This window comes from Equus quagga, chromosome 1 (assembly GCF_021613505.1).
Source record: "Equus quagga isolate Etosha38 chromosome 1, UCLA_HA_Equagga_1.0, whole genome shotgun sequence".
NCBI classification, from domain to species: domain Eukaryota; kingdom Metazoa; phylum Chordata; class Mammalia; order Perissodactyla; family Equidae; genus Equus; species Equus quagga.
This window is the reverse complement of record NC_060267.1, coordinates 124,570,495-124,595,889: the sequence shown is the minus strand read 5'-3', so window position 1 is coordinate 124,595,889 and position 25,395 is coordinate 124,570,495. Positions and strand designations below refer to the sequence as shown.

Sequence of the window (25,395 nt, the reverse complement as noted above, 5' to 3'; positions counted from 1 at the left end):
CAGGACTCACCTCCAGTTCTCATTCCATCTTGGCTGCATAACATAGTTTTCCCATCTTTTCCATCTTCCAGAAGGGGATATTGTCTGTCTTAGGAATTAGCATTAGTCTTGCAGAGCCAAACATCTACAAAACACACAAACCTTCTTCTTACTGGTGTTAATGGCCTCTCAGAGTAACAGTTGTCAATCTAAGGAATTTTCTGTCTCTTTAAAACATCTCCCAAGATCCTCCTTCTAAAATCTTCCACCCATCAAGAGTGAAAACTGAAAGGAAGGAAGGAAGGAAGGAAGGAAGGAAGGAAGGAAGGAAGGTAGGGAGGAAGGGAGATGGGGAGGGAGGGAGGCAGGTGGGAGGAACAGAGGAAGAGAAGAGGGAAGGAAAGCAGCGAGGGAGGAAGGAAGGAAGGGAGGGAGAGAAGGAAGGAGAGGGAGGAGAAAGAGAGGATGAAGCACTCATCCTGTTTGGCTGGTGAGCTTGCAGGTATGTTTGTGAGACACTCAGGGGAAACGTGGAGAACTTCAGGACACTAAAGCACCATGCTGCATTTCTGAGCAAGAAGACTGGACCATTTGACAGTCAACTCCTTCTACCAGGTGGCCGGAGATTGTTCCTCTTGTTGCTCTCGAGCTAATTAGAAGAATGCTGATGCAGGAAGTCTAGAGACAAGGATTCTATTTCCGATTCTGCTCCAGCTGAGTTGGAGCCAGTGAATTTTCCTCTCTAGTGCCCAGTTGCTTCCATAGTGTAGTGGTAATAGTGTAGTAGTAGCAGCAGGAGAGGGAGAAGAAGGGCTGATGTTTATTGAGGGCTGTGAGCCTGATGCTTTACATGTATCCTTTCAGGTAATGGACACAAAATCATGTAAGGGAAATATCATTATCCTCAACCTCTTTCACCATCCAGCTGCCACATTGACCCTCCACTGGTTCCTTGAACTTGTCAAGCATTTCTTCCCTTGGGGCTTTCATTTAAGCTGTTCCCTCAGAGCACTTCTCCCAACCCCACCCCCTGTTGTGTGGCTTCCTCTCTTTCATCCTCAAGGTCTTAGCTTAAATATGACATCCTCAGATATAACTCCCTGTGTAGAATAGGTTCCCATTGAAACACTTACAGTTTGTAATTATTTCTTTTCAGTTCTGTCTCCTCCATCTGGCATTAAGCTCCAGAGTGGGCAGGGACCTTCTTTCTCTTTGTCTTTTCTCTGACTTTTTTGTCTTTCTGTTTCCCACCAGCTGGCACATGGTAAGTATACCATAAAACATCTGCTGAATAAACCAGTGAATTAGTCCTGATTTAATAGATGTAGGAACTGAGCTTTGGAGATGTTAAATAACTTGCTCAGGGTCTAGGAATAGGACTCAAGCTCAGGTCCGCCTGACTCCAGAACTGCTGCACTCTGCTACCTAGGGCAGAGTGGCTGGGCGGGCTAATGGGAGGGGAATGAGTGGGAGGATTTCCAAAGTTCCCTCCCATTCTACATTTCTCTGCAACACCAAGAGAACTTTGACGTCCAAAAGAGCTTTCAGTCCCCTTTCTCCGCTAGGTCTTGATGTATTCTAATTACAGGGCCAGGACGCTGGCTATTAGACTCTGAAGAAGTTGATTTCAGTCTCCCAAACATGAAATCAACCAGCCCTGTAATACGTTATTCACTCAGCAGGATCTGACTCTTCCAGTGTTATACAGACATTATCTGTTTAATCCTCATCAAACCCATGTGAATTTGATATCGGTCACACAGTATGATTTCCCTTTAATCAGTGAGGTCTATGGGGAAGGGAGAAACTTAACCAGACAGCCTATAGATATCATATTTAACTCAAATACCATGTCTCATGTTTTCAGAGCTCCATAGAAGTTAAAAGAAAAATTAGTAGTGTGTGTGGTTTCGATAGTCTGATGCCTTCTTTCCATGCATGTAACATTTTGAACTAGTTAAATACATAATTATCATTCCATGTTAAGTTCATTTCATGGTAGTTTTAATAATACTTTGCTGTATTTAAAGCACTTTAAAGCCAAGAGTAGTTTCTTTATAGCCATTAAGTGCCAAAATTAACAAGATTTGTCTTTATGTCCTTCAACTCAAACTTAATAATTTTAATGTTTCAAGGAATTTTTAAAAATGCAACTGTTTGAAGTCATTATGCTACTCTCCTACATTTTTAATATAGGAGTATTAAGCTTCATACACACACACGTATACACATGCACACACGCACACAACACTGTTGTCAAGAGGAAATATGATTGCATATGGTAAGTGCTGGGCACAATACCTGGCCCACAGTGGGTACTTAATAATGGCTACAATGGACAATTATTCCTTACCTTCACTGTACAAGGGCGCTCACCCCAGAGAAGTGCACATGTGTAAATACCACACAAATCTCTGGGTGAATTGGGGGGTGGGGCTGCACATAAATACATACTCCATCTCATTTAATTCCCTCAGTGATTCTGGAAGATACAGAGGATATCCCCATTTTACAGATGAGGAAGCTTGGATGGGGGAGGGCTATCCACAGCCATAGCACAGGCTTTGGGATCCATTACTCCATTCTTTCTTCTGGAAGAAATCTTAACAAAGGCACTATCATGACATGGCACAAAGGGCCAAGACATCCAGTGTTATATGATGAAACCTAGATTTAAGCATTGAACAATTAAAATCACTTCCTCCTTCTTCCTGCCAATACTAGGAGCTGACAGAAAGTGAGCATTTGGTCATGCATAGTGAGCAAATCCACACCACAGGGGTAAAGAGCAGGTTCCCTTCGGCGCTGGCATTCTCTGTGCATCATCCCCAGATTGCGGAGTGAGTTAGAGTAGCTTCTGATGCCTCCTCAAGTCCCAGCGGTGAAGCAAACTAGGAAGAAAAGCAAGCAAAGCAAAAAAGACGAGTTTTTCTGGTGTGCTCTTATGTTGGTTCCCTCGGGCTGATGTTCGTATAGATTTAGCTAGGGAGTGAGTCTAAATTTCCTATTTTATGGCCTGGAACATCTTACCAAAGATCTCATCCACATCTATTTACAGTAATAATATTCATTAACATTTATCAAGCGCTTATTCTGTGCCAGGATCTATCCTAAATGTTTTACACACGTTAACACATATAAACACATTTTGCTCTTATTACATCTATTATATCTTTTGGTCAAGTTGTTTCTGTTTCTAAAATACTGATTTTAAAAATGAATAACAAAACCTACATGCACACAAATGGTCCAAAAAAATATTGCTTTCCCTGTGAAGGTTTTATCATTAACCAGTCTTTTCCTATTAAAGTTAAATAGCCAATTGAGACAAACAGTTCTAGGCTTTTCTTCCACCACGAGAGTGAGGTGGCAGGTGTTATGGATAACATTCATTTCACCTTCTGAACTTTCTGAATGGATTCGGTGACATTGCCAGCTCCAGCAGCCTTCTTGTCCACAGCAACTGTCTACCTCGTATCATGAATAGCAAAATGACCCGGAGGAGTTCATATCAATGCTGTTTTACTATTGAGGAAACGAAGGCATGGGGAAATTCAGCATCCTTCCCACGGTTACATTCCAGAGCCCATGCACGCAACCCTTACACAGCAACTCCCCTCATTGGGCAAAGTGAGCTAGTGTTCCTAACAGGGGCCCCAAGCTACTGCAAGAAGCTGAATTCCAGAATTAAAACAAAATAAATGGGAGTATTACAGCATGGATTAGTGTTAAATGCACTTGATTGACTTTCTTGGGAAATGAAGGGGGAAGTCTTCTGAATTTAGCCGAACTGACTGGCCAAAGTCTGGCAGTTGCTTACTTCCCATCTGAGGCCATCCCCACCCTCCCAGATGTATATTCTTTCTTGAAGACTTCTCTGAATTCCTGCTCCTAGCTTTCAGTATCTAATTCCCACAGATCCATGTTCTACACCAGAATAGACTATGGCATTAACTGGTAACCAGTGGAAGCTTTTAATAGTTGACTTAGAAAGAGCAACTGACACAGAGATGTAACCATCAAGGGGGTTTGAGGCTAACAGATACTGAGATTTTCTGCTGTGAAATAGCATCTCTCAGATACTCACCTACTTTTCCTCAACACTTAAGCTCTAAAATTCTCTGACTATGCCTTTTTAAAAATCTATAATTTTCCAAAAGATAGAACATGGTTATTGCAGAAAATTTGTTGTAATAGCAGCCATATGTACAGCAGAGCAGAACCCTGCCTGGTCTTTTTGTGCCACCCTCTCACCTTCCAGCGGTGTATCAGACAACGCTCCGCTGCTATTCATACGGTTTTCATAGCCAATCTTTTTGGAAGTGGGTGGCCAGGTCCTTCTTCCTAGTTTGTCTTAGTCTGGGAGCTCTGCTGAAACCTGTCCACCAGGGGTGACCCTACTGGTATTTGAAATACTGGTGGCATAGCTTTCAGCATCACAGCAATATGCAGCCACCACAGTATGACAACCAACAGCGGGTAGTGTGGTTCCCTGACCGGGAAATGAACCTGGGCCACGGTGGTGAGAGCGCTGAATCTTAACTACTAGACCCCCGGGGCTAAGCATTGCAGAAAATATAGATAAACAAAATGAAGAAAGCAAAGAGACTCCCCAAATTCTTTCCACCAGGAGACATCCTTCATTAATCCCTTGGTGCGTAGCTTTCCAGACGCCATGATGTGGGATTACATCTGTACCTTCTGAGGCATGACAGCTCTTTACACACTCAAACACAGACATTTTCTCCTTGTGTTTAATTTTTGTCCAAGCGTAATTACTCCAGCTTGCCAGACACCACCTCCCCAGTTCTTACTATCATCCAGGCCTCCATCTTCCAGCCTGAACCAAATATGGTGTCGCATTTCAGAAGAACCATAACCTTTCTCAATCCAGACACTGAACTCCTATTGACATATCTCATTAGATCAGCATCGTTCTAATAGCCGCCTTCTCTTTTGTTTCTTTGTTCTCCACAGCTTTTTGCAATCTTTGCATTTGCAACATGCGGTGGCTATTCTGGAGCCCTGCGGCTGAGTGTGGACTGCGTCAACAAGACCGAAAGTAACCTCAGCATTGACATAGCGTTCGCCTACCCGTTCAGGTAGGGAGTGGTGCTTCCTGCTCGCTGGCCTCACAGAGAGGACACTGTCTTTTTGATGTGGTTCCTCAAAAAATAATGCAGTCTCCTAGGGACTCCTGGGTAAACAGAAAGGATTCTACTTGAGCCCGCAAAATACCTGAACAAGGAAAATACCCACCTACCTCTCCACCCTGGGAGGATTTGTGAGTTGTACTTTCAAACTAGAATTGACTTTCCTCCAAAAAATGCTACAAATGGCCCAGGATTGGGGGCTATCAATACAGAGACCTCAGTTATACAATGTCTTCCTCCCCATCCATATTTCCAATCTTCAGGTCTCCCAAATTCTCTCTAGAATTAGTATCACCTCTAATTTCATACTGACTATGAAATCTTGGCTGATAATGTGTTATCAATTAAGTGTTAATATCTAATATTGTTTCCATCTGCCAAGTACTGTACTTGGCTGTTTACTTGTTTCATCTCATTTAGTCATCACAATGACCCTTAGAGGGGAGTACAATTGCCATCGCCACTTACAAATGGGGAAACTGAGGCACAGATATGTTTGCCCACATTCCCTCGGCCAGTAAGTCAGGATTTGAGCCCTCCTAGGTTGAGGCCAGAGCTCACATTTCTATTACTATGCTTAAATTACTTGAGATAATTCTTTCAGTCTCTTTATGAGTTCAGTCTGAAAGATCATACCTTATCTTTGTCTGTGCCCTGTCTATAAAATGATGACTAGTCACCTACCAGGGTTTATCCCAAATCAGACATCTTGTGATTCTGATCCTTATACCCAAAGCAGATTAATTGAATTTAATTTTAAAATAATTTATTTCTGTAAAACTGCCAACTACTTGGCACAAATAACTGGTGTTTTAGTTTTTTGTTTTGTTTTGTTTTGGTGAGGAAGATTGGTCCTGAGCTAACATCTGTTGCCAATCTTCCTCTTCTTGCTTGAGGAAGATTTACACTTAGCTAACATCTGTGCCAGTCTTCCTCTATTTTGTATGTGGGTCACCACCACAGCATGGCTGACAAGTGGTGTAGGTCTGTGCCTGGGATCCAAACCCGCAAACCCAGGCCACTGAAGCAGAGAATGCCAAACTTAACCACGCCATGGGGCCAGCCCCATAACTGGTGTGATTTTTGAAAAGAACTTTCAACATAATGTTTGGCATCTTATTAACATAGTTTCTTGTTCACTTCAATTTAACAAACATTTATTGAGTAATCATCTTGTGCCAGACATGGTGCTGGCTCTGGAATTACAGAGAAAAGTAGAAACTGACCCCTAAAAATTTTACTTAAATTGGCAAGTACAGTATTTTCCAAACTCTTTCCCGTGGAGCCCTAGATATTTAATATTTCTAAAAAGAAAAGAAAGAGGAAGGCCAATTTAAAAATTACATGATCAAATAAGTTTAAAAAATACTTCTAAGCACTTTGCCCTTCTAATGTGCATTTTGAATCACCAAGAGAAACACAATGTTTCCCAAACATGTTTGACCACAGGTGCTCTTTCTCACTGAGCATCTCAGAGGATTTGTATGTCATGGAATACAACCTTAATATATTGACTTACTGAAATTTTCCTAGTCCAAAACAAAAGTGCCTCAGTTCACAGTCAATGAATCACAGGGAAGTGGCTTTTATCCCAATGTACTGAGCAGTTTTCAGTTGCAAACACCTCTGCCCAAGTAGATACTCTCCTAACTAATAAGAGAGTCCAAAGTTCAGAAATAGTAAGCATAGAATCCTGGTGATTTTGTAATAAGAGCTTCCTGTGCTGGTGGAAATGGGGGTGGGGGTCCTGGGCGCCTCCCTTCTTCTGAAAGTTCTGAATGAACTCCTTGGCTTTAATGGAGAATGGCCAAGCCAATGTGTGCTCGTTGATCCACACGTGCGATCTAGGATAGGAGATAAGAATTGGCAATGGCTGGGATCTAAGACAGGAGATATGAATTATCAATGGCTGGGACCTAGGATAGGAGATAAGAACTGGCAATGGTTGGGCAGCAGGGATGGGATGCTTAGTAACATTAATCATGAAATTGTATGGCCTATATTACCCTCTATAATGATTTCCCACCAAGAGATGTGGTAGCAGCAGATGACTTGAAAGTCAATTTCTTAAGATTTGAAGAGCAACAGGTCACTAAACATTGAGTGTAGGCCTCTCGGTCTGTTTCTCAAACTGGAAGAGAGAAATCAAGAGACCTGTTTGGGTTGGAATGAGGATGGTGAGTAGAGTAATATTTAATTTCATGTAATCCTCGGCTAAGTGTACAATTTGAAAAGACCCATCAAGCAAGCAGTTTCTAGCCTTGGGCTTCTTCATTTTCTTCCCAAGACATATTCCTGCCCCAGTGAAAGACAACTGAGAAAATTGGATAAAAATGTTTGTTGCCATGTCTAAGTGTAATGGCCTGCTCGTAGAAAGATTTTTACTTGGGTTCTGAAACAAAGATGGTCAACCACTGTTTTTTCAGTAGCAGAACTTTTCTTCCAAACAGTACCTGGCTCAGAAGCTCTGTATATAAAATAGACATGAGTCATTGAGAAAGTTGAAGCAGGGGAGGAAACGAGCCTGAAGCATCCAGCTGGTCCTCCTCAGCCCTCTCCCTACCACACACATCGCCCACCCACCGCGCTACAGCCCCCATAATATCTCCTCAGAACCCTAGGTCTCCTAGAAGCAATTTAAAAACCACTGTTCTAGAAAAAGCAAGAAAGCTCATGCCAGTCTGCTTACCACATGTGTACAACATGCTATCTGCTGTTAAGGAATTGTGGTTAGCCTACTCATCTCACAGGATGTCTTGCACTTTTGTCCCATTAACATCCATCTAGGAAGACATACCACTCAAAGAGGCTCCATTTTACTAGAGTTGCAATTTCAGTTGTCCATTTGGATACTTTAAAATGTTGTGCATTTATCTTTTTGGGAAGGATTTCGCTAGTAAGAAACCACGTCTAGAATTTATACAGATTATTTTGAAGTCATTTATTTTAGAAGAAGTTGGGTAAGCAAGATGTTGCTGATGTAAATCGTTAAAAAGTTATTTTCTCCTAAAACTTCATAACCCAATGCCAATGATTTGATCATAATCTTAGAGATAAAATAAGTGCATTCATCAGCTTCTAACTATTCAGTTTATCACAAACACAAGGAAGACAATAAACTCTAATGCCAAGTCCTTCAAACAAAAACAATTAGTCTGGCAATGACAGATCAAAGAAAGCTACTAAACTCTTTTATCAGAGTATCAGATGTAGGATAATGTCAATTTAGAAAATGCTAGATAATTTACAAAATATTCATGTGCTGCTTCTGATAAATATGCCAAAGTGTGTAACTCCTTTATGTCACCACATGTATGTATTTTTGATTCATATTTATATCAGAAGGAATTTGCATTCAGCAATATATCGTTTTATTATAGAAATAGAACATTTGTCACCTGACTTTCCTTTTGATTTGTGATTAAAATGAACAAGTAATATTTAGCTGTTTTCTCATCTACTATTATGTGATAATCTGGTAAAAACTTGCTTGATCATTTGTGGTGGGGGGAGGCTTCCAAATTCAATATTTTAGCACTTTATACACAGAAGTGTGAAGTACGGTTTCTTATTTTAAGAAAGTTAATATATTTGGAGAAACCCTACTCGAAGAATGCCAAGTAACACCTTGCATTTACACATGAGTCATGTCAGACGAAAGATAGAAGAGGTCAGAGCAGAGAGTTTGGGCACCACGGGAACAAAAGTTTCCATGACAAAGGTTACATCTGAAGGGTCAGAGTGGGGAATGAATGAATAGATATGCAAATACTTACTGCAAGCCCATAATGTGCCAAGCGCTGTGCTAGCCACTTTCATGTATCTTATATTATGTAATCATTACACCAACTCTGTGAGGGTTACTATTATTCTGATTAAGAAGACTGAGTTGAGAGAAATTTGGTCAACATCACATAGAAAAGCAAATCCAGACTTTTGGATTTCATATATTCTACCAATAAATTCCATGTATCTAATTTGAATAAAAACTGAAGAAAGCAGTGTTCAGGTTGTTTGAAACATGGTGAGTAGAGCAAAAAATTTTGATGAGAAAAGTCATCAATAAAATTAGAGGGGCCGGCCCAGTGGCACAGCAGTTAAGTGCACACATTCCACTTTGGTGGCCCACGGTCTGCCAGTTCAGATCCCAGGTGCGGACATGGCACCGCTTGGCAAAAGCCATTTTTGGTAGGCGTCCCACATATAAAGTAGAGGAAGATGGGCATGGATGTTAGCTCAGGGCCAGTCTTCCTCGGCAAAAAGAGGAGGATTGGCAGTAGTTAGCTCAGGGCTAATCGTCCTCAAAATAAATAGAGGTAGAAAGGTGGTTTTTGGAAAGTTTTTAGAAAACATTGAATTTCCAAATGATTAAATAGGGGAGAAGAAGTAAAAGATGGCAAAAAGAGGCCAATAAGGAAATCCATTTTGACACGGAGAGTATACCTTTGGATTTGACCATGCAGAGTGTAAGGTGTCTTCTCTCAGGAAATTTTATGCTAAACCCCGTGTGAGAAGAGAGAGGGGAAACTTGAATGGAGGTGTAAGAATCATCTTCATGAAATGGAAAATAAGTCCTGGAAAAAGAGAGGTCTTCAAGAGAGTGGAAGAAGGGGAGCATAGGGCTAAGCTGTGGGGGAGGCCCACACTTAAAAGAAACAAAGAAGGAGAGGAGTGACTGAGGGGACCAAGAAGAGCCAGAGGGGGAAGAGGTGAGACAACCAGGAAGTAGCGTGTACTTCAACCTCAGTTTTGGATTTTCGGAAAATAGATGATTGCTCAGATTTTGGCGATACACCATGGGGCCCGCAAAATGCATTTTGTTTAAGACATAGTCTATATTTTAAGTCAGTCCATCCCAAATATGTTCTCCAAGTTTGGTGATTAACCATACAGCCTTTCTCATAGGATAGCCAAACAACAAAAAGTAAATCATATTTACAGAGATTATGTCATGATCATTGCATCAGAATGTTAACATATTTCTAGGTGGTGAGATTATGAATGAGTCAAATATTCTTTTTACACTTGTCCGCATTTTACAGATTTTCTACAATAAGCTTTTAAAACTTTTTACACTGTTAATCCACTGAGGCAACATAGTGTATCTTCAACTTTAGAGACAGAGTGCCTGGGTTGGAATCCCCAGTCTGCTACTTACTGGCTGTGTGATGGTGAGAAAATTGCTTTCCATTTCTGTTCTTTATCTGTAAAACAGAGACAATGTTACCTATTTTATAGTAATGTTGTATTAAATGAGTCATATACGCAAAATGCTTAAAACAAGGCCTGGCATTCAATAAGTTCTCTTTTAGTATATTATTTTTACTTTCATAATCAAGAAAGCATAATTAAAAATAGAGAGCTCAAAAAGATACTCATCCTAGTTAATTAACAAAATTACCCTCAGGACAACAAAATAACCCCTTAATTATGTTATATTTTACCCAGAATGGAAGCATCCCCAACCCTCTGTCTCCCAATATGCAAGCATTAAAAGATGTGTGCATATTTAACTGTCTCACATTTATTAACTTGCTTTTAGCTCTTATTTTTACTGCTTTTCTGGGTTGCTCTTTATTATTATCGGGCCTGTATTTTTCTTTTCTCATTAAACTAATGAGAGAATGGAAGCCTCCCAAAGTGACAGAACAGAGAATGCTCAGCAGCACTAGCATGATCCTCCCGAGGTTGGTTGGCATGAGTGGGATGGCAGAATGAGACTTGGAGTCAGATCCTTGTGATCCCTGAAACAGAATCCGATGAGGGGTCTTCTGTATGGAGGGAAGGGCGAGCTGGGGCTGCTCAGCTGGGCACTGCTACATAAGCACCATTCTCCTCTTCATGACTCTAGCCACTTGCTCTGTGATTCACCCACTCCTGTTGGAAACATGGGGCCAGGTGGTGGTAGATGCCAGGAAACTGTGGAGTTTCACCCATTGTCTAGAAATGCTAGCTCTGTCAGAGGGGATGGCATTTTTCCCTAAGATCCGTACCCTAGAGCAGCGGTGATAATTTTTTTTTCTTTTTTACCTTAAGACCCAATTTGGGGAAAATGAAAGTGTTAAAGGCTGCAATTTTTTATATCTTGTGTTCAGGAAGTGCTGTATTTGCAATTACATTTAAGCGTTCATTTATTGTTTTTCATTACCGAAGGGTTTCACTCTTTTTGGCTAAAATTTCAGAAACTTTATAACTGCAGTATCTCATTTTAACGTTGTACCTTAAAATAAATTTTGTGTGTGATGAGACCTGGTGGTTCGATGGGGCAGAGAGTTGGGGAGATGTGAAGGTGGTGTAGCCAAAGGGTTAATGGTGTATCTCTAGCCAAACCTCGGGCTTCAGATCCCAGCTCTGCCACCTAGTGGATGGGCAAGTTATAACCTTTCTGGGCCTAGGTTTCCTTACTGTAAGAAAGAAATATTGTTAAGAGGGAAATAGTTGTGATCATTCAATTAGGTCATACAAGTTCTTTGTGTAACCGAGCCTGGCACACATCAAGTCTTCACTGATCATCACTGTATCATCCTTGTTGTTGATATTATTAATAGTATTATTAATCAAATCTAGTGCAAGAAACTGTCACCAGAATACAGCTGTAGACCAAAGACAAGGACAGCCCTATTTGGAGATTTCTGCAATGAAATGAGAAGCTATCATTTGTAGGGAATGTCTGCAGGGACCACAGAAAATGTAGTACAATGGCTGCTGGCATGGAATGGGTTAAATGAAAAAATCCGTGAATGAAAAATTAATTTGCTTCACTCCCATCCCACTGTTCCCCCGCCCAACCTGTAGAACTGCTAGATTGGAACACTCAGGTTGCAACATTTCCCCAAAAGGAGAGTGGTGGTGGGGAATCAGGTAGAGGGATGTATTAGTTTTGGTTCTCCCAGAAGCATACCCTGAGACAAGGATTTGTAGTTTTCTTGGCAGGCAGGTGACCCCTGGAAGCACCAGTAAGGAATGGGGAAGTAAGACAGGGAAGGAAAGAAAGCCAGTAAACAGTGGATTGGTGGGCAAGGTACCACCATGGACAGATGGGGCGACTGAGACTTCTAGGAAATCATGGATAATGTGCTTCAGAGAGATTCTGTCAGGCAAGTGTTGAAGCTAGCGTAATTATCCACCAACTCGTGTTGGCCATTGGTCAAAAGCTGCTCCTGCAGGTGTGAACTCCCTGGCACTGCGTGCAGACCAAGCCTGCACCTGCAGCCCGAGAAAGCCTTCAGGCGGAGATCTTGGATGCTTGCATTAGAAAGTCATCATTGTGTACAAACATGATGAGTGCCAGAGAGCTATGGGTGGCCAACCGATGGCCTCTAACAATGGAGAGACTCTTTAATCATCTTTCCTAGATCTGTGAACGACCTCATGTTGTATCATTTATCCATTCTTTCAGTAAATATTTATGGAGCAGCTACAGTGTACAAGGCCCTGAACTATAATAGGCACTTGGGAGGTGTTGATTGGTAAAGTGGACAGAGTCCCTTCCTTTGTAAAATGTACAATCGTATGGGAATGGGAGGAAGACAAGAAAGAAGTAGACAAAGAATACACACACACACTTACAGTGGTGTTAATTTCTAAGAAGGTGAACATTGTACAGAAATGTAAAATAAGTGTTGGTGGAGGTGGAAAGGGTTAAAGGACACCTACTTATATAGAATGATCCAGAAGGGCCTCCCTGAGGAGATAACATTTAAACCACTCTAAAGGGAAGAGGAAAGAATGTTCTAGGCAAAGGGAACAGCATGGGCAATGCTGAGAGGAAATTAAGAAGATAAAGGGCTAGCGGGAGAAGCCATGCTGTTTTAGGTTAGCTGGTTGGGGGGAAATCTCCCCGATGAAGTGATGCTGGAGTTGCAGACCTGCACGAATTGACAGAGAGGGAGAGAGAGTGTGTGTGCACCACAAAGATACCTGAGGAGTGTATTCCAGGGTGGGGGAAGAGCGGGTGCAGAGGCCTGATGTCTGAGCTTGGGGAGAGTGTGAGAACCAGCAAGGAAACCAATGTTGCTGGCTTGGAATGCAGAGGGGGCAGGGGGGCAGGAGACGAAGTTGAAGAAGCAGGCAGAAGCTGCATCAGGCAGCGTCTCGGGGGATGATATGAGGCATTTGGATTTTATAGTGAGTGAATGGAAAGTCATCGGAGGCTTTGAGCACTGGAGTCATGCAATTTATGTTTGTAAAAGACCTTGCTTGTGGCTGTGAAAATAGATAGACCTAAGGGAGCGTGGGGTAGGGATAAAGTCAGGGAGGCAGTTAGGAGACAGCTGCAGCCCCCCGGGCAATTGACGGTGGTGGCTTGGACAAAGGTGGAGGCAGCAGCAAGGGGAAGGCGGGATATATATCACATCATATCTGCATGGTCATCCACACCTCACCTCCTATGGGAATTTGCATCTACAACCCAGCCCTGTTTGTCAGCTTTTTCCATCACTTTTGCCAGTGATGTTCGGTAGCACTTGATTGGTATTAGGAGCAACTTCAATATTTTAAGTTCTTTGTCCTTGACATTGGCTTATGGGCACCCCTTGGGGCCACTAGTTTTTCAACACTGCCTTATGGCACCAACCAGGACAGTCAGAACACAATAGGCAGTCAGCTGACTTAACTGGAACAGAAACTAACATGATTCCATTGAGACATGTTTGCGAATGCATTTCTGAAACCAATAAGAAATTTATGAAGTAGATAATAATTCCACTTTGTGGAATATGGTTTTAAACAAGTCATTGCCAGTACTGGTCAGGGTCTAGTCAGGAAAAGAGAGCTCATGCCAGGTGGTTCAATTTTAACAAGTTAACATAGGGAAGTGGGGAGACAGGGCTTGGATGATTGGAAAGGGGACCAAGAGGCAATCCAGAGGTTAGCAATTATGGGAAGCCACCACCACCCTAAGGCTAGAGCAGGGGTTGGCAACGGAAGGCCCTTGAGGCAAATCCAGCCAGCCCACTGCCTGTTTTTATGTGGTTCATGAGCTAAGAATGTTTTTTATATTTTTAAATGATTACATTTTAAACATTACATAAGTGCTGACAAAATATCCTTGGTTTTGCCTACTGGCCCATAAAGCCTAAATTATTGAGTATCTGTCCCCTTAAAAAAGGAAGTTTACTGACCCCTGAGCAAGAGGCACAAAGGGAGGAGGTGGTCTTATTAGAGCAGAAGATGGGGCCTGTGTGGCAGAAGCTGGGACCATAGAGAGAGGAGGCAGCCAAAAGGAGCATGAACCAAGGAAGAGATGCGGCCACTGCTGGAGATGCTGCCCAAAGCAGCAAGAGAAAGAGGGGGCGAGATACCCTGGCTTCTCCCTGGCTTCTGCCCTCCAGTCTCCTACCAGAGCTTCCCATTGGCCAAACCTAACTGGAAGGCGGTTAGCAAGGAAATCAGGCCCCTGAGATGCAGAACAGAACAGGGGAGGAGCAGGGCACAGAATTGAGAACAAACAGGCAATGACCAGCACAGAGTTCCTCTCTGAACCTCAGTTTCCTCATCTGCCAAATGAGAAAACTGGATTGAAGCTTCCTTGAGAGAGAATTAGATCTCTAATTCTGAGAAAATAGAAATACATTGAGTTCCTTTTCAGGGAACAGCTCTACTTGACCTTGGCCGGGAGCCCTGAGAGTGCCCCAGCCACTGCTGCTTCAGAGAGAGGAGAAGGAAATGTAAAAATTCGATGAAATTGCTTTATGCAAGTCTCTTTCTTTCAATCTCATAAAGCTTGCACTGGTATTTGTCCTATTTAGGTAAAATCTGAACAGGCTTTTAAAGACCAGGATTGGGGCACTTACTGAAAATGATTGTAGGTTGTGTAATCAAGGCTGTTGTTTCTGTTGAGCACCCATAGGGAGGTGACAAGCGGCAGAGATTAAATCAGTGTATGCTGCGTGAGCCTTTTATGTAGTTCCCAGTCTCGCTGTGTGTAATTTTACAGAGCAGGCATGGGGGAGTGGTGTGGGCAGAACCTCATTACCTGGGAGAAGCTCTACAGCCTAGAAGAACGCAAACATCGTTTTTTTCCAAGTTATAAAAATAAGTTCTAGCTCTTCCTTTCATCTATTTTCTTCCTTAGATTTGGAGAGAGAGGAAAAAAAAATGATTTTAAGTTGTCTAGAAAAGAACAAAGGAATCCAGCTAATAATAACAGCCCAGGAATGTCAGAAGGAAACATCCCACTCATATCTATATGTAAGTCCTGTCCTTTGAAAATGTTAGGTGCCTGCTCCATGGTCCCATTAATCTCCATCTCTGCTTCCTTCTCTTCTGGAACCAGAGAAACGTTAAAACATCCTTTGTGTCCCCTGGAGCTATCAAGCAGTTGGCCAGAAGTCACACAATATACTTTACGAGGCCAAGCTGGTGTCAATTGAGTGGTGGAGCCCTGTGTGTCCTCTCCTTTCCCACCCTCCCCCCATCCCTGAGGGAATGGCATTTTGTGAGCCACGAGATGAATCGAATTCTCCCGGGGCCACGAGGTTAAACGAAAAGGTGGGAAGTGCTCGAGCTGCCTGCTTGCCAGACGCTCCACAGTCAGAACCGAACAGTAAAAGCCTCAGCGCCTGGGGCGTCCAAAGTGACAACTGTACGGCTGAGATTCACATTCCTAATTCCTCTTCCAGGATCCAGCTGTGGGAATTCAGAGGCCCGGACGTGAGGCAGGACTTTAGAGTCTCTCTCAATGTGAGGTTCAGGGACCCCCTACCTGCATCTGTATCCTGTAGAAAGTTTGTTAAAAATGGAGATTCCAAGATCCTGCTCCAGACCTGCTGAATCAGCATTACTGCCAGTGGGGCCCAGGATTGCCATTTACTGAGTCCCCAGGTGACTCAGGGAACTCGGAGAACTGCTGACCTAAGGAGAAGTAGGAAGAGCTTCAATTTGCAATGGCCTGATATTTTGTGTTTTAACGCTGATAGATTTTTTTAAAAATATTTGGGATTTTACTTTGGTTTAAGTAAACATTTGGCTTATTTGTTATAATTCACGTGATAAAATAGAAAAAGAAAAGCACCATGAATAAGCAAATAGATGTTTTTATTTTCTGTTACTCTCAAATTTTCTGTTGTGGCATATATTACTCTTAAAATGAAAAAGAATAAACAGTGAGAAAGAAAATGGTAATTTAAATTTGGTAGTAATGGGTAAACTGTAGCAATTTCACTACCCCCCAGAATGTACTTTTGAGCATGTCCCCCCAAAAAAGGCTGAAGTGCTAGTTGCCTTTTCCCCTAAGCCCAGTGGAAATAAGGATAGAAATCAGGAAGGAGGATGCATATGTTAATTCTTTTATTTTATATATGTGTGTGTGTATATATATATAATATATATAAAGATTGCCAATTATTGGTATGGTTATTATCCCCTTGATCGTCACAACAACACTGTAACAGAGGCTGAGCCAGAGAATTTTGATTCCCCTTTTTACAGAATAGCACACAAACACTTAGACTTTATTCAAGGTCACACAGCTAAGAAATGTCAAACCTGGAAACTTATCCAAATCTTCTGATTTCCATGGGTGTCTCAGTGGATTTGTTTACTGCCATCCCAAACTCTCTTCTAACAATGGTGACGATGATGAAGATGATGATGGTGATCAGCATCATTATTGTCAGATAAAAGCCACTATTTACTGATAATTTTATCATATAAGAGGAACTGTGCAAAGCATACCACACACATTATACCCTAACATCCCTATGAGACAGCTACTCTGAACTCCACTTGACAGGTGAGAAAACTAAGGCTCATTGAGGGGAAATGACTTGCCCAAGGTCACACTGCTGATAAGTGGCAAGGGTGGACTTTGAGGGTCTGGGTTTGTCTGGGTGTGGCTTACCTCAGAGACCACACTCTTCACTATCACACTGTAAAGAGCAGCAGTGGCATCCTTGAGTTAACAAACCCCCGCAGTTACAGAGCCTCCTTTCCTCCCTCCTGGATTTGTAGCGTGCTCTCCGCAGACAGGCAAACCGGCAGGCAAGAGGGATTTAGGAAATGATTTTCAGAGACATCGTGTTCCTTGGGACTCAGAATTAGTGACATTGATTTTCCAGTTGATTTCCCAAGTCCAGGAATAAACTGTGAAGGAAAAACAATTCTAGGCCGGAGCTATGATGATCACCCTTTTTCCTTTTCGCAGCTGGCTAGGATTTGAAATAAATGAGCTGTAGCTGATACAGTTTGTAGAACTTTTTACTTTTTATTTTGAAAGATTTTATTCTGTGCCAAAGTAGCAGCTGTCACCTGGCGGCTGAGTGTGAAAGAGTCACATAAATGACAGGGTTTTCTAAGAATAAAGTTATTCCATAGGGTTTAGTGCTGTGGCAGATTCTCATTTCCCTGGCAAAGGGGTGGATTGTGGAGGGAAGCCCGAGCTGAGAGTTCCCAGATACAAATCATGGGACTTGAGCATCTTTGATCACAGTGGAAGATCTTTGGCTGTAATGGTCCTTAAGTCTAGCATTGAGATAGAAATAAGTGGAAAGTACAGAGAACCACTTTTCCTAAGTGCAGAATTGGGACTTCTTCCAAGATGTACTTGACTGGCTCTTGGAATCTTTAGAAATTAGCTGAAAATTATGCTCAACAACCCCTACATTCATGTTTTATTTTAGCGCACCTACCAGGGGCTTCATTTTCCATCCTTTCTTCCACCATCTTACATCCCATCATCTAAGACAGCTAAACTTTCTGTTGTTTATAACCATATTTTTAAATATCTTTTTGTTATTAGCAAAAGGAACACATTTTCCTTCTGTTTCAAGAAATCTCGTTTTACAGAAGTGAATGAAGAAGAATATCAGAATCTCCCTTACTGTAATTTCTCAGAGAAAATCGCTATCAAGAGTTTTGGTGTATAGCATTTCAGACTTTTTGTTTGCATGTACTCATTTTTGATTCAAACTGATTCTGGTATAAATATTAGTTTGCAAGTTAATTCTTATTTTTTTTAAAACAAAAGCAGTTGTAAATATCTTTCCATGTCAGCCCTTCTAGATCTACCACATTTTTGGCCTAATAGTTGCACCATAATTTATTGTGTAGCTATACTATAATTTATTAAGCCAATCACCTAGTGACAGACATTTAGTTGCTTCAGGTTTTCACTATTGCAAGCAATGTTATAGTTAACATAGTTTTATAACTTCATTTGTCAGGTAAGTTCCTGAGGCAAAAGGTACACAAGCCTTAAATTTTTATAAATTTTTCCCAATTCCTCAGCAGAAAACAATTGATATGCCCACCAGGAGGATATGAAGGTGCCTGGTTCTCCACATTCTTCCCAATATAGAATACTATAAGTGCACTTGTTTAATTATTAGTGAGGATAAGCACATTGTTATATAATTATTAGACATTTGTATTCCTGGCAAAAATATTGGGAAAACAGTATGCCCATCTTTCTTTATCTCTGATCCCTGGCATACATTCCTTATCACTCTCCCTCACTCCAGTTGCTTTCTTATGTCAGCACTCCTGTGAGCTTTACAAATTAGTGCTCAAACATTCAGTATGGTGCCAGGCAGTGTGCCTAGCAATGATGAAAATTTAAAAATGACAAGAAAATAGGTTCTCTTCATGGAGCTTTGTCTTTTAAAATAATACTTGACATGATGAAATTGACACTTGGAGAGGTTACACACCTCATCCAGGACCCACAGCAAGTCTTCGATTATATAGGAATTGGCACTAATGTCCCTGAAGTCCTTACCCAGTGTGACCATCACACAGAGCTACACTGCAGATAATTAGAATTAAGGCCCTATTATTCTTTACTAATGATAAGGAGGTCTGTAACAAATTGCCTCAATTAACAAATTAATATTTACACAATGTGACAGAACTTTTTAAGAGTTCATGTATCAAATTAGTGTACATCATGGTGCTCATCTTAACAAACCTTCATTAAATGTCAGCATTGAAAACAGTCTGCCCAATAGTGGTTGCAAAGTGAACTCATTTGCCAATCCCTGTTCCCTCACAGATACAAAAATATCATGAAAGAATGTGTCTCCAGGGTTAATTTTTAAGAATTTATTCTTATTTATATCTATGTTTAGTTTATTGCTTGCCAAAATGACAAGGGACTGGTTTCTCTGATCTTTTCACAAGTCACCACAAGCAATTGTTTAGAGGGAGTAAATGCTACAGATAATGAACCATTACATGTGATTTTTTTTGTCAGTTGAAGCCATCATCTTAGACAGACATGAACTTGACCATTTCCAAACTTGAAAGTACTACTCTGATGACCATGGGCTTTAGAGATGAAATTTGGTCCCTCTGCAGAGTGAACGTTCTCTAAAGAATGATGAAGTTTAATGTTTCCTTTATGCAGATAAAAAATGTAAAGCATAAATATCTCATACTGGAACAAACAGTGCCTTAGAAGAAAATGAATGTAAATGCCTTATGTTGTGCAAGACTAAATGAAAATGTAATGTGAAGTCCTTTCTAGCTCAGGCTCATCACTAGTGCCCAGACGACTGTGTTTCTGTAGTTTTAAAAATCACTTCAATTTTCAACCAAATGTCTCTAGCCAGATAAGGAGTGTGTCTGTAGCACTTTTTATAATGCTCTCTGGAAGAAAAATACAGACAGTATGAAAAAAAGCAGAGCACACTCAGCTCTTCCTTCAGAGTCTCACTGTACATCACCAGGAGTCCTCAGAGACTTGTCGAACTTTGGAACTTGTTCATTCACTCATTTGATCCATAAATGGGTGCCAAGCATGTAACCAGATGAGTATAGGGTGCTTGCTCTCTGCTACAGATCCAGCCCATGTTCAGCCATATTTTGGTCCTAGAGGCTCTGCCATTCTTAGCTGATTGGATGATGGGTAGGCACCAAATTATTAGTTGGTCAACAATCTATGAATGGTTGCTGGGACAAAAGAGGCTCCTTCCTTCATTTAGCACATTTTTTTGAATCCTACTCTGTGCAAGGAACTCTTCATTGTGCTGAGGATCCAGTGGAGAGCAAGATAGATTGGGTCTTCTCCTGGAACTGAACATTGTAGTGACAGAGAAAGGAAACACGCAAACAAGCAAAAGACCAAGATCATGTCAGATAACAACAGGTGCAGTGACAAAAATTAAACAGTGCTGTTAGAATAACTGGAAAAGAGATAGGCAAGGAAGTCCCTCTTAGGAGGAGACATTTGAGCTGTGACCTGAATGATGGGAAGGATGAACCATGTGAAGATCTGGAGAAGAGTTTCGTGCAGATGGAACAGCAAGAACAAAAGTGGGAGGGAACGTGGTGCGGTAAAGAAATAGATAAAAGAGCAGTGCCGTGAGGACACAGTGGATACAGAGGAGAGTGCAGTGCGGTGAGGCAGGCGGGGGCCAATATCAGATAGGGCCTCGTGGCCCATGTAAGTCATTTGAGTTTTATTCCAGAGGCAGTGAGAATCCTTTGCTTAAAACCAGGGGAGTGACATGATCTGATTTTCACATTTTAAGAATTAATTTAACTGCTGTGTGAAAAATGTATTTTTCAGTGGGACAAGGAGAACACTTAAGTGACTATTAGTTAATCTAGCCAAAAGATGATGGTGGCTTAAGTAAGAGTTTTAGAGGTTGAGCGGGAGAAAACTGGAAAGATTTAGGATATATTTAAAGGTATGGTCCACAGAACTGGCTGTTTGGAAGGCTATATGGGGAAAAGGGAAAGCAAAGAAGGAGTCAAGGTTTGGGGCCGAAGAACTGAGAGGACGGTGGTGGGAGGTTGGTGGGATGTGGATCGATTGTTCTATATTGGACGCATAAAGTTGAGATACTTAGATGCAATAGTTGGGGTTTTTTGTACAAATGAATGACTGGCCTATTGTAGAAAGCTATGGGAGACCAATTAGATTCCGTGTTTAGGGAATTTGCACTAAGAAGCTGGAGAGATGGAGGGAGTTGAAGAAGATTGCAGATGAGGTGCAGTTAAAGCCAGAGAGGCTATGAAGAGCTCTCTATGAGCCAAAATTATAAGGAAGCAGAAACTCTGAATCAAAAAGGAGGCCAATTGGAGGAAGGAGAGGTTAGACTGAGAGAAACAAATACATCTCAAGGAGCCATGAGGATGCATGTCTCTCGAGGGAGATGGGAGGTGGGTTGTTGATTCCTAGAGCTGCCTCTGTCTTTCTTACTTCTGGTTCTGTCCACACATGTCCTTCCAAAAATAGGCTGTTTTCTTGATGTAACTTAAGTGAATCTCTGTCTCTTTCTAATAAACTCACTGAACTGAAATAAATACCTTGGCATCATGAGGACCTCAAAGATGAGTAAGATAAAGTCATTGTCCTCAAGGAGTTCACAGCCCAGCAAAGAAGAAAAGATAATAATACAAAGAGTTGTTACGGAAAGTCCAAATGGAATGCTAAGGGTGTTAAAATGCTATTTATTTGCCATTGGTGTTACATGTTCTTCTGGAATCAAACAAAAAGTTAAATGTACAACTTTCCCATTGGAATCTGTGTCACGTAATAGAAAGTACAAGCAACGACTTCTATTAGGAAATAGATGGCATTATATAAGGTCAAGTTTCCCAAATTTTGATCATGGTTTTTACCTTATGTGCATACCGCCTGGACTGTTATTGACTTAATATTTTCATGTGGTTAAACTCACTTTGTAACTTAAATACATGCTGTAGCCTCATCCTAAACCATAAGCCCCTGAAATCATGGTTTGGTAAGCTGTTTATGTATTTTTCTAATATCCATAAAAATAAATACAGACTATGAAAATAAAGAGCAGTCCTGCATGCAGCTAAAATCACAACCACTAGGCCTACACTTACGCGATTCTTGGAAACACTGACATGGAGAGAAGAACCCTAGCTCAGATTTACAAGATCTGACTTCGGACTTGGCTCCTTCACCAAGGAGCTATTAGGGGATCCTGGGTGAGTCAACCCCTTTATCTCTCAGCAATAAAATGAGCACATTCCCTGCCCACCTTACAAGATGATTATTATATGAATCAAATAAACCAGAGTATGTCCAAATGCTTTGCAAAAGAAAAAGTGCCCACCAATGACAGTACTTATTATGAATGCAGCTGTGGGCTGTAATGGTTGTATATGTGGGGTGCTAATATGAGTACCAGTTGGGCTGTGCTGGCATTTAAAAACCAAAAAGACTATTTTCTCCTTTAAGCTGTGTTCCAGAATGCTCCAGCTCTTTCTAGTATTCTCTAAAGTTGTCTTCACTTATTATCAGAAACACACAATTTGGACTGTGCTCAGAGTAATTTCCAATTATTTCTAGCAAGCCAGCCCCATCTTCCCAAGTGTATAAGGAAATCCCCAGAGAAGGCGCCTTCTTTTGTCAAACATGTTAATTATGAAATAGACTATACATTACAGTATAAAGCGTGGCATGAGCAAAGATTTAGGGCCACTTATTGGCAGAAGTCTTTGTCTAAGATAATTAAGCTCTCTGAATCTATTTCCTAATTTGAAGAATGGAGCTAATAATTCCTATTTTGTAAGGTTTTTCGTGAAATTTAGTGAAATAATGACAGTTAATTGCTTAGCATAGGAACTGACTCATAGCAAGTTCTAAATAAATATTGGCCGCTACAACTGCATTGCATGAGGGATGCAAATTACTACTCACATTGGTGACATATCTGTATTAGGAATCTATGATTCTAAGTATCATAGTACCACCTCATAGGGTTATTGTAAGAATTAAATGAAAGTTCTTAATTGCAAACAATGTCTGGCACATGGTAAGTGCTTAATAAATGTAAGCCTTTTCTATCATCGTCAGCTTTCGTTATCTCGGTGTTTATTTATAGATAAAGTGGAGTGTGATGACTTAAGGGTTCTTAGTTGTAAAAAATTCTGTTTTGAATCAGAATTGATTGTCTGTGTTATGTTCTATTGTTCCAAATACTATAAGAATTTAGCATAATGCTAGAAAATAACACATGCTCAAAAGATACTCCCTGATAAACAGGAGAGATTAGCATCTGGTTTAATTTGAATACCTAAAGCTCTTTAGTGAAAAAGATCTAGACTCGTGCTGTTGTGTACTAGCAACATGTGGCTACTAAACACTTGGAATGTGGCTAGTCTGAACGGAGATATGCTGTAAGTGTAAAATATACTTGAAAGACTTAGTATGAAAAAATGTATTTAAAATTCCATTAATAAGGTTTTATATTGATCATACAATAAAATAGTAATATTTTGGATACATTGGTTTAAATAGGTAGATAAGTTAATTTTATCTGTTTCTTTTTTACTTTCTTAATGTGGCTATTAGAAAATTCGAAATTACACATGTGGCTCCCGTTTGTGGTTGGCATTACGTTTCTATTGGACAGCACTAGTCTGAGCCATTTCATAATTTACGTGCTGAGGCAATATTGTGGCTCATCTTATAATTATACAGTCTCAAAATGGCCTTTTTGGACCTTGAACAGCAGCAAAGTCCTTTCAGAATTTTCACATCAATTGTTTTTGTACTATTTGTTGAATAGTTGACGCCATTTTCTAAATTTCTTGTTTTGCAGCAAGCCACAATTTTAAGGGGTAAAGTTTGGTCCTCTCCTTCCAGTTTTGTTATTTGTTCATATCTTATTTTACTTAAAATGTATTATTTTGTAACACAAAAAATGTAAGATAGTTGTTTCCACTGAATTAAAGAGTATGAAAAGTGACAATGTCCCCACAAAATAACAAATAGACAAATGGATAATATTATAATTAAATAAATAATCTTAACGGAGAGTCATCGGCTGAAATTAGGGGATGAGTCTCAAAAGAATCATGGATTGTTTCGATATCAATAGTACTGTGATTAATTTATATGGGTAGAACATTGCTTTCAATAATGCAATCATGGCCAGGAATAATGTAGATTATAGAAGATTACTATGTGCTATACAGTATTCCATATTAATTTATGAATCCAATGGGTTTTCACTAAAAATAATCTTATATAGCATACACATTCCCAAATCTCCATCAAGTAGACAATATGTATAACAGGGTGACCTTTTAATGAGTTATTTTAGTTCACTGTTGAAATGAAACTATTTTACAAAGTACTGTGTTAGTCAGGTTTTAAATACATATGCACGCTCGTGTTTTATCCATGCATAGGTCTGAGTATTCGGGCTTTTGAGAAGATTATAAAACGATGAGCCCTTGTCAGCTAAGAGTAGAGAGAAACAGCTTTGCTTTATGGAAATCTTGCAAACAACATTCCAGACACTTTCTGAAGCGCCCAAACTAACTTTCTATAAAGAGATATTAAACACCAACTTACTTTAGTGTAGAATTTGTAATTCAAAAAATAAAACTAATAAAATATTGTTCTTTCTGTAATCCTGTCACCTGCACCTTTCTCCTTTGCTGCGTAGGTTTTTAACAAGCTGCCCTCCTCCAAATTTACAAATGATTTACTTTTCCAAAGTTCATCTACAAGTCAGTCCTTCTCCTCTTGGAGTGTAAAGAGTGTTAGGTTCCAAGGCTAGCCCACTAAGCTCCATGTACCACTAAAATGGTATGCATTTCCATAAACAACACAGATGCAAGGTAATTAATTAAAAGGACTTGCTACAAAACTGAATATAATCTTTAAAATATGTCTGGAAGATCAATGCTTGAAGAAAATCAATTCTTGATTAGCAACTGAAAAGAAGAGTAGGAGAGAATTCTGCGGACATCCTGAAATATGCTTTGGGGACTTTCAAGGACCATAGAGGTTAAGGGCAAAGGTTCTGTATAACGTCTAATAGTATTTCTAAATGTTTGTCTTATCACTGTCACCCTCGTTACTCTTACACTCAGCCCTGAAGAGGTTGTTTGTGGCTCACGTGAACAGAAGTTTGTGGGAGAAGGGACAGCAAAGAGCAGGACAGCATAGAGAGATTTATGAGATGATTGAGAAAGGTGAAAGATAGAAAAGAGAGGTTATTAAAGAGACTGTGTGTGAGTGAAAGACAGTAACTGAACAAGGCACGGAAGGAGGAAGAGAGAGTGTGTGAGACATACCCTAAATGATCAGTGATAACAGCTCCCATTTACTGAGCTCCTACTCTGTTCCAGAACTGTGCCAAGTGCTTTACACACATGGAATTTTCACAACTAAAGGCACCATTAGTCCCATTTATAAATGAGAAAACCAAGGCTCAGAAGTTGTGTTAAGTTGAACCATATGAAATTGCCACTTTAGTAGATCAAAAGTAAGTAAATATTGGCAATTTCATGTCATTCAACCTAATACCTTGCTCAAGCATACAGAACTCAC

At 40.5% G+C, this 25,395-nt stretch overlaps 1 protein-coding gene across 1 annotated transcript in view; it reads left to right on the top strand.

The window, feature by feature from the left end:
* Positions 1–25,395, top strand: part of SYNPR (synaptoporin) — a 287,178-nt gene that overhangs the window by 177,926 nt on the left and 83,857 nt on the right. The window contains exon 3 of the mRNA XM_046644722.1: positions 4,957–5,081. Coding sequence (XP_046500678.1) covers positions 4,957–5,081 — 125 coding nt within the window. The remainder of the gene's footprint in view (positions 1–4,956; positions 5,082–25,395) is intronic.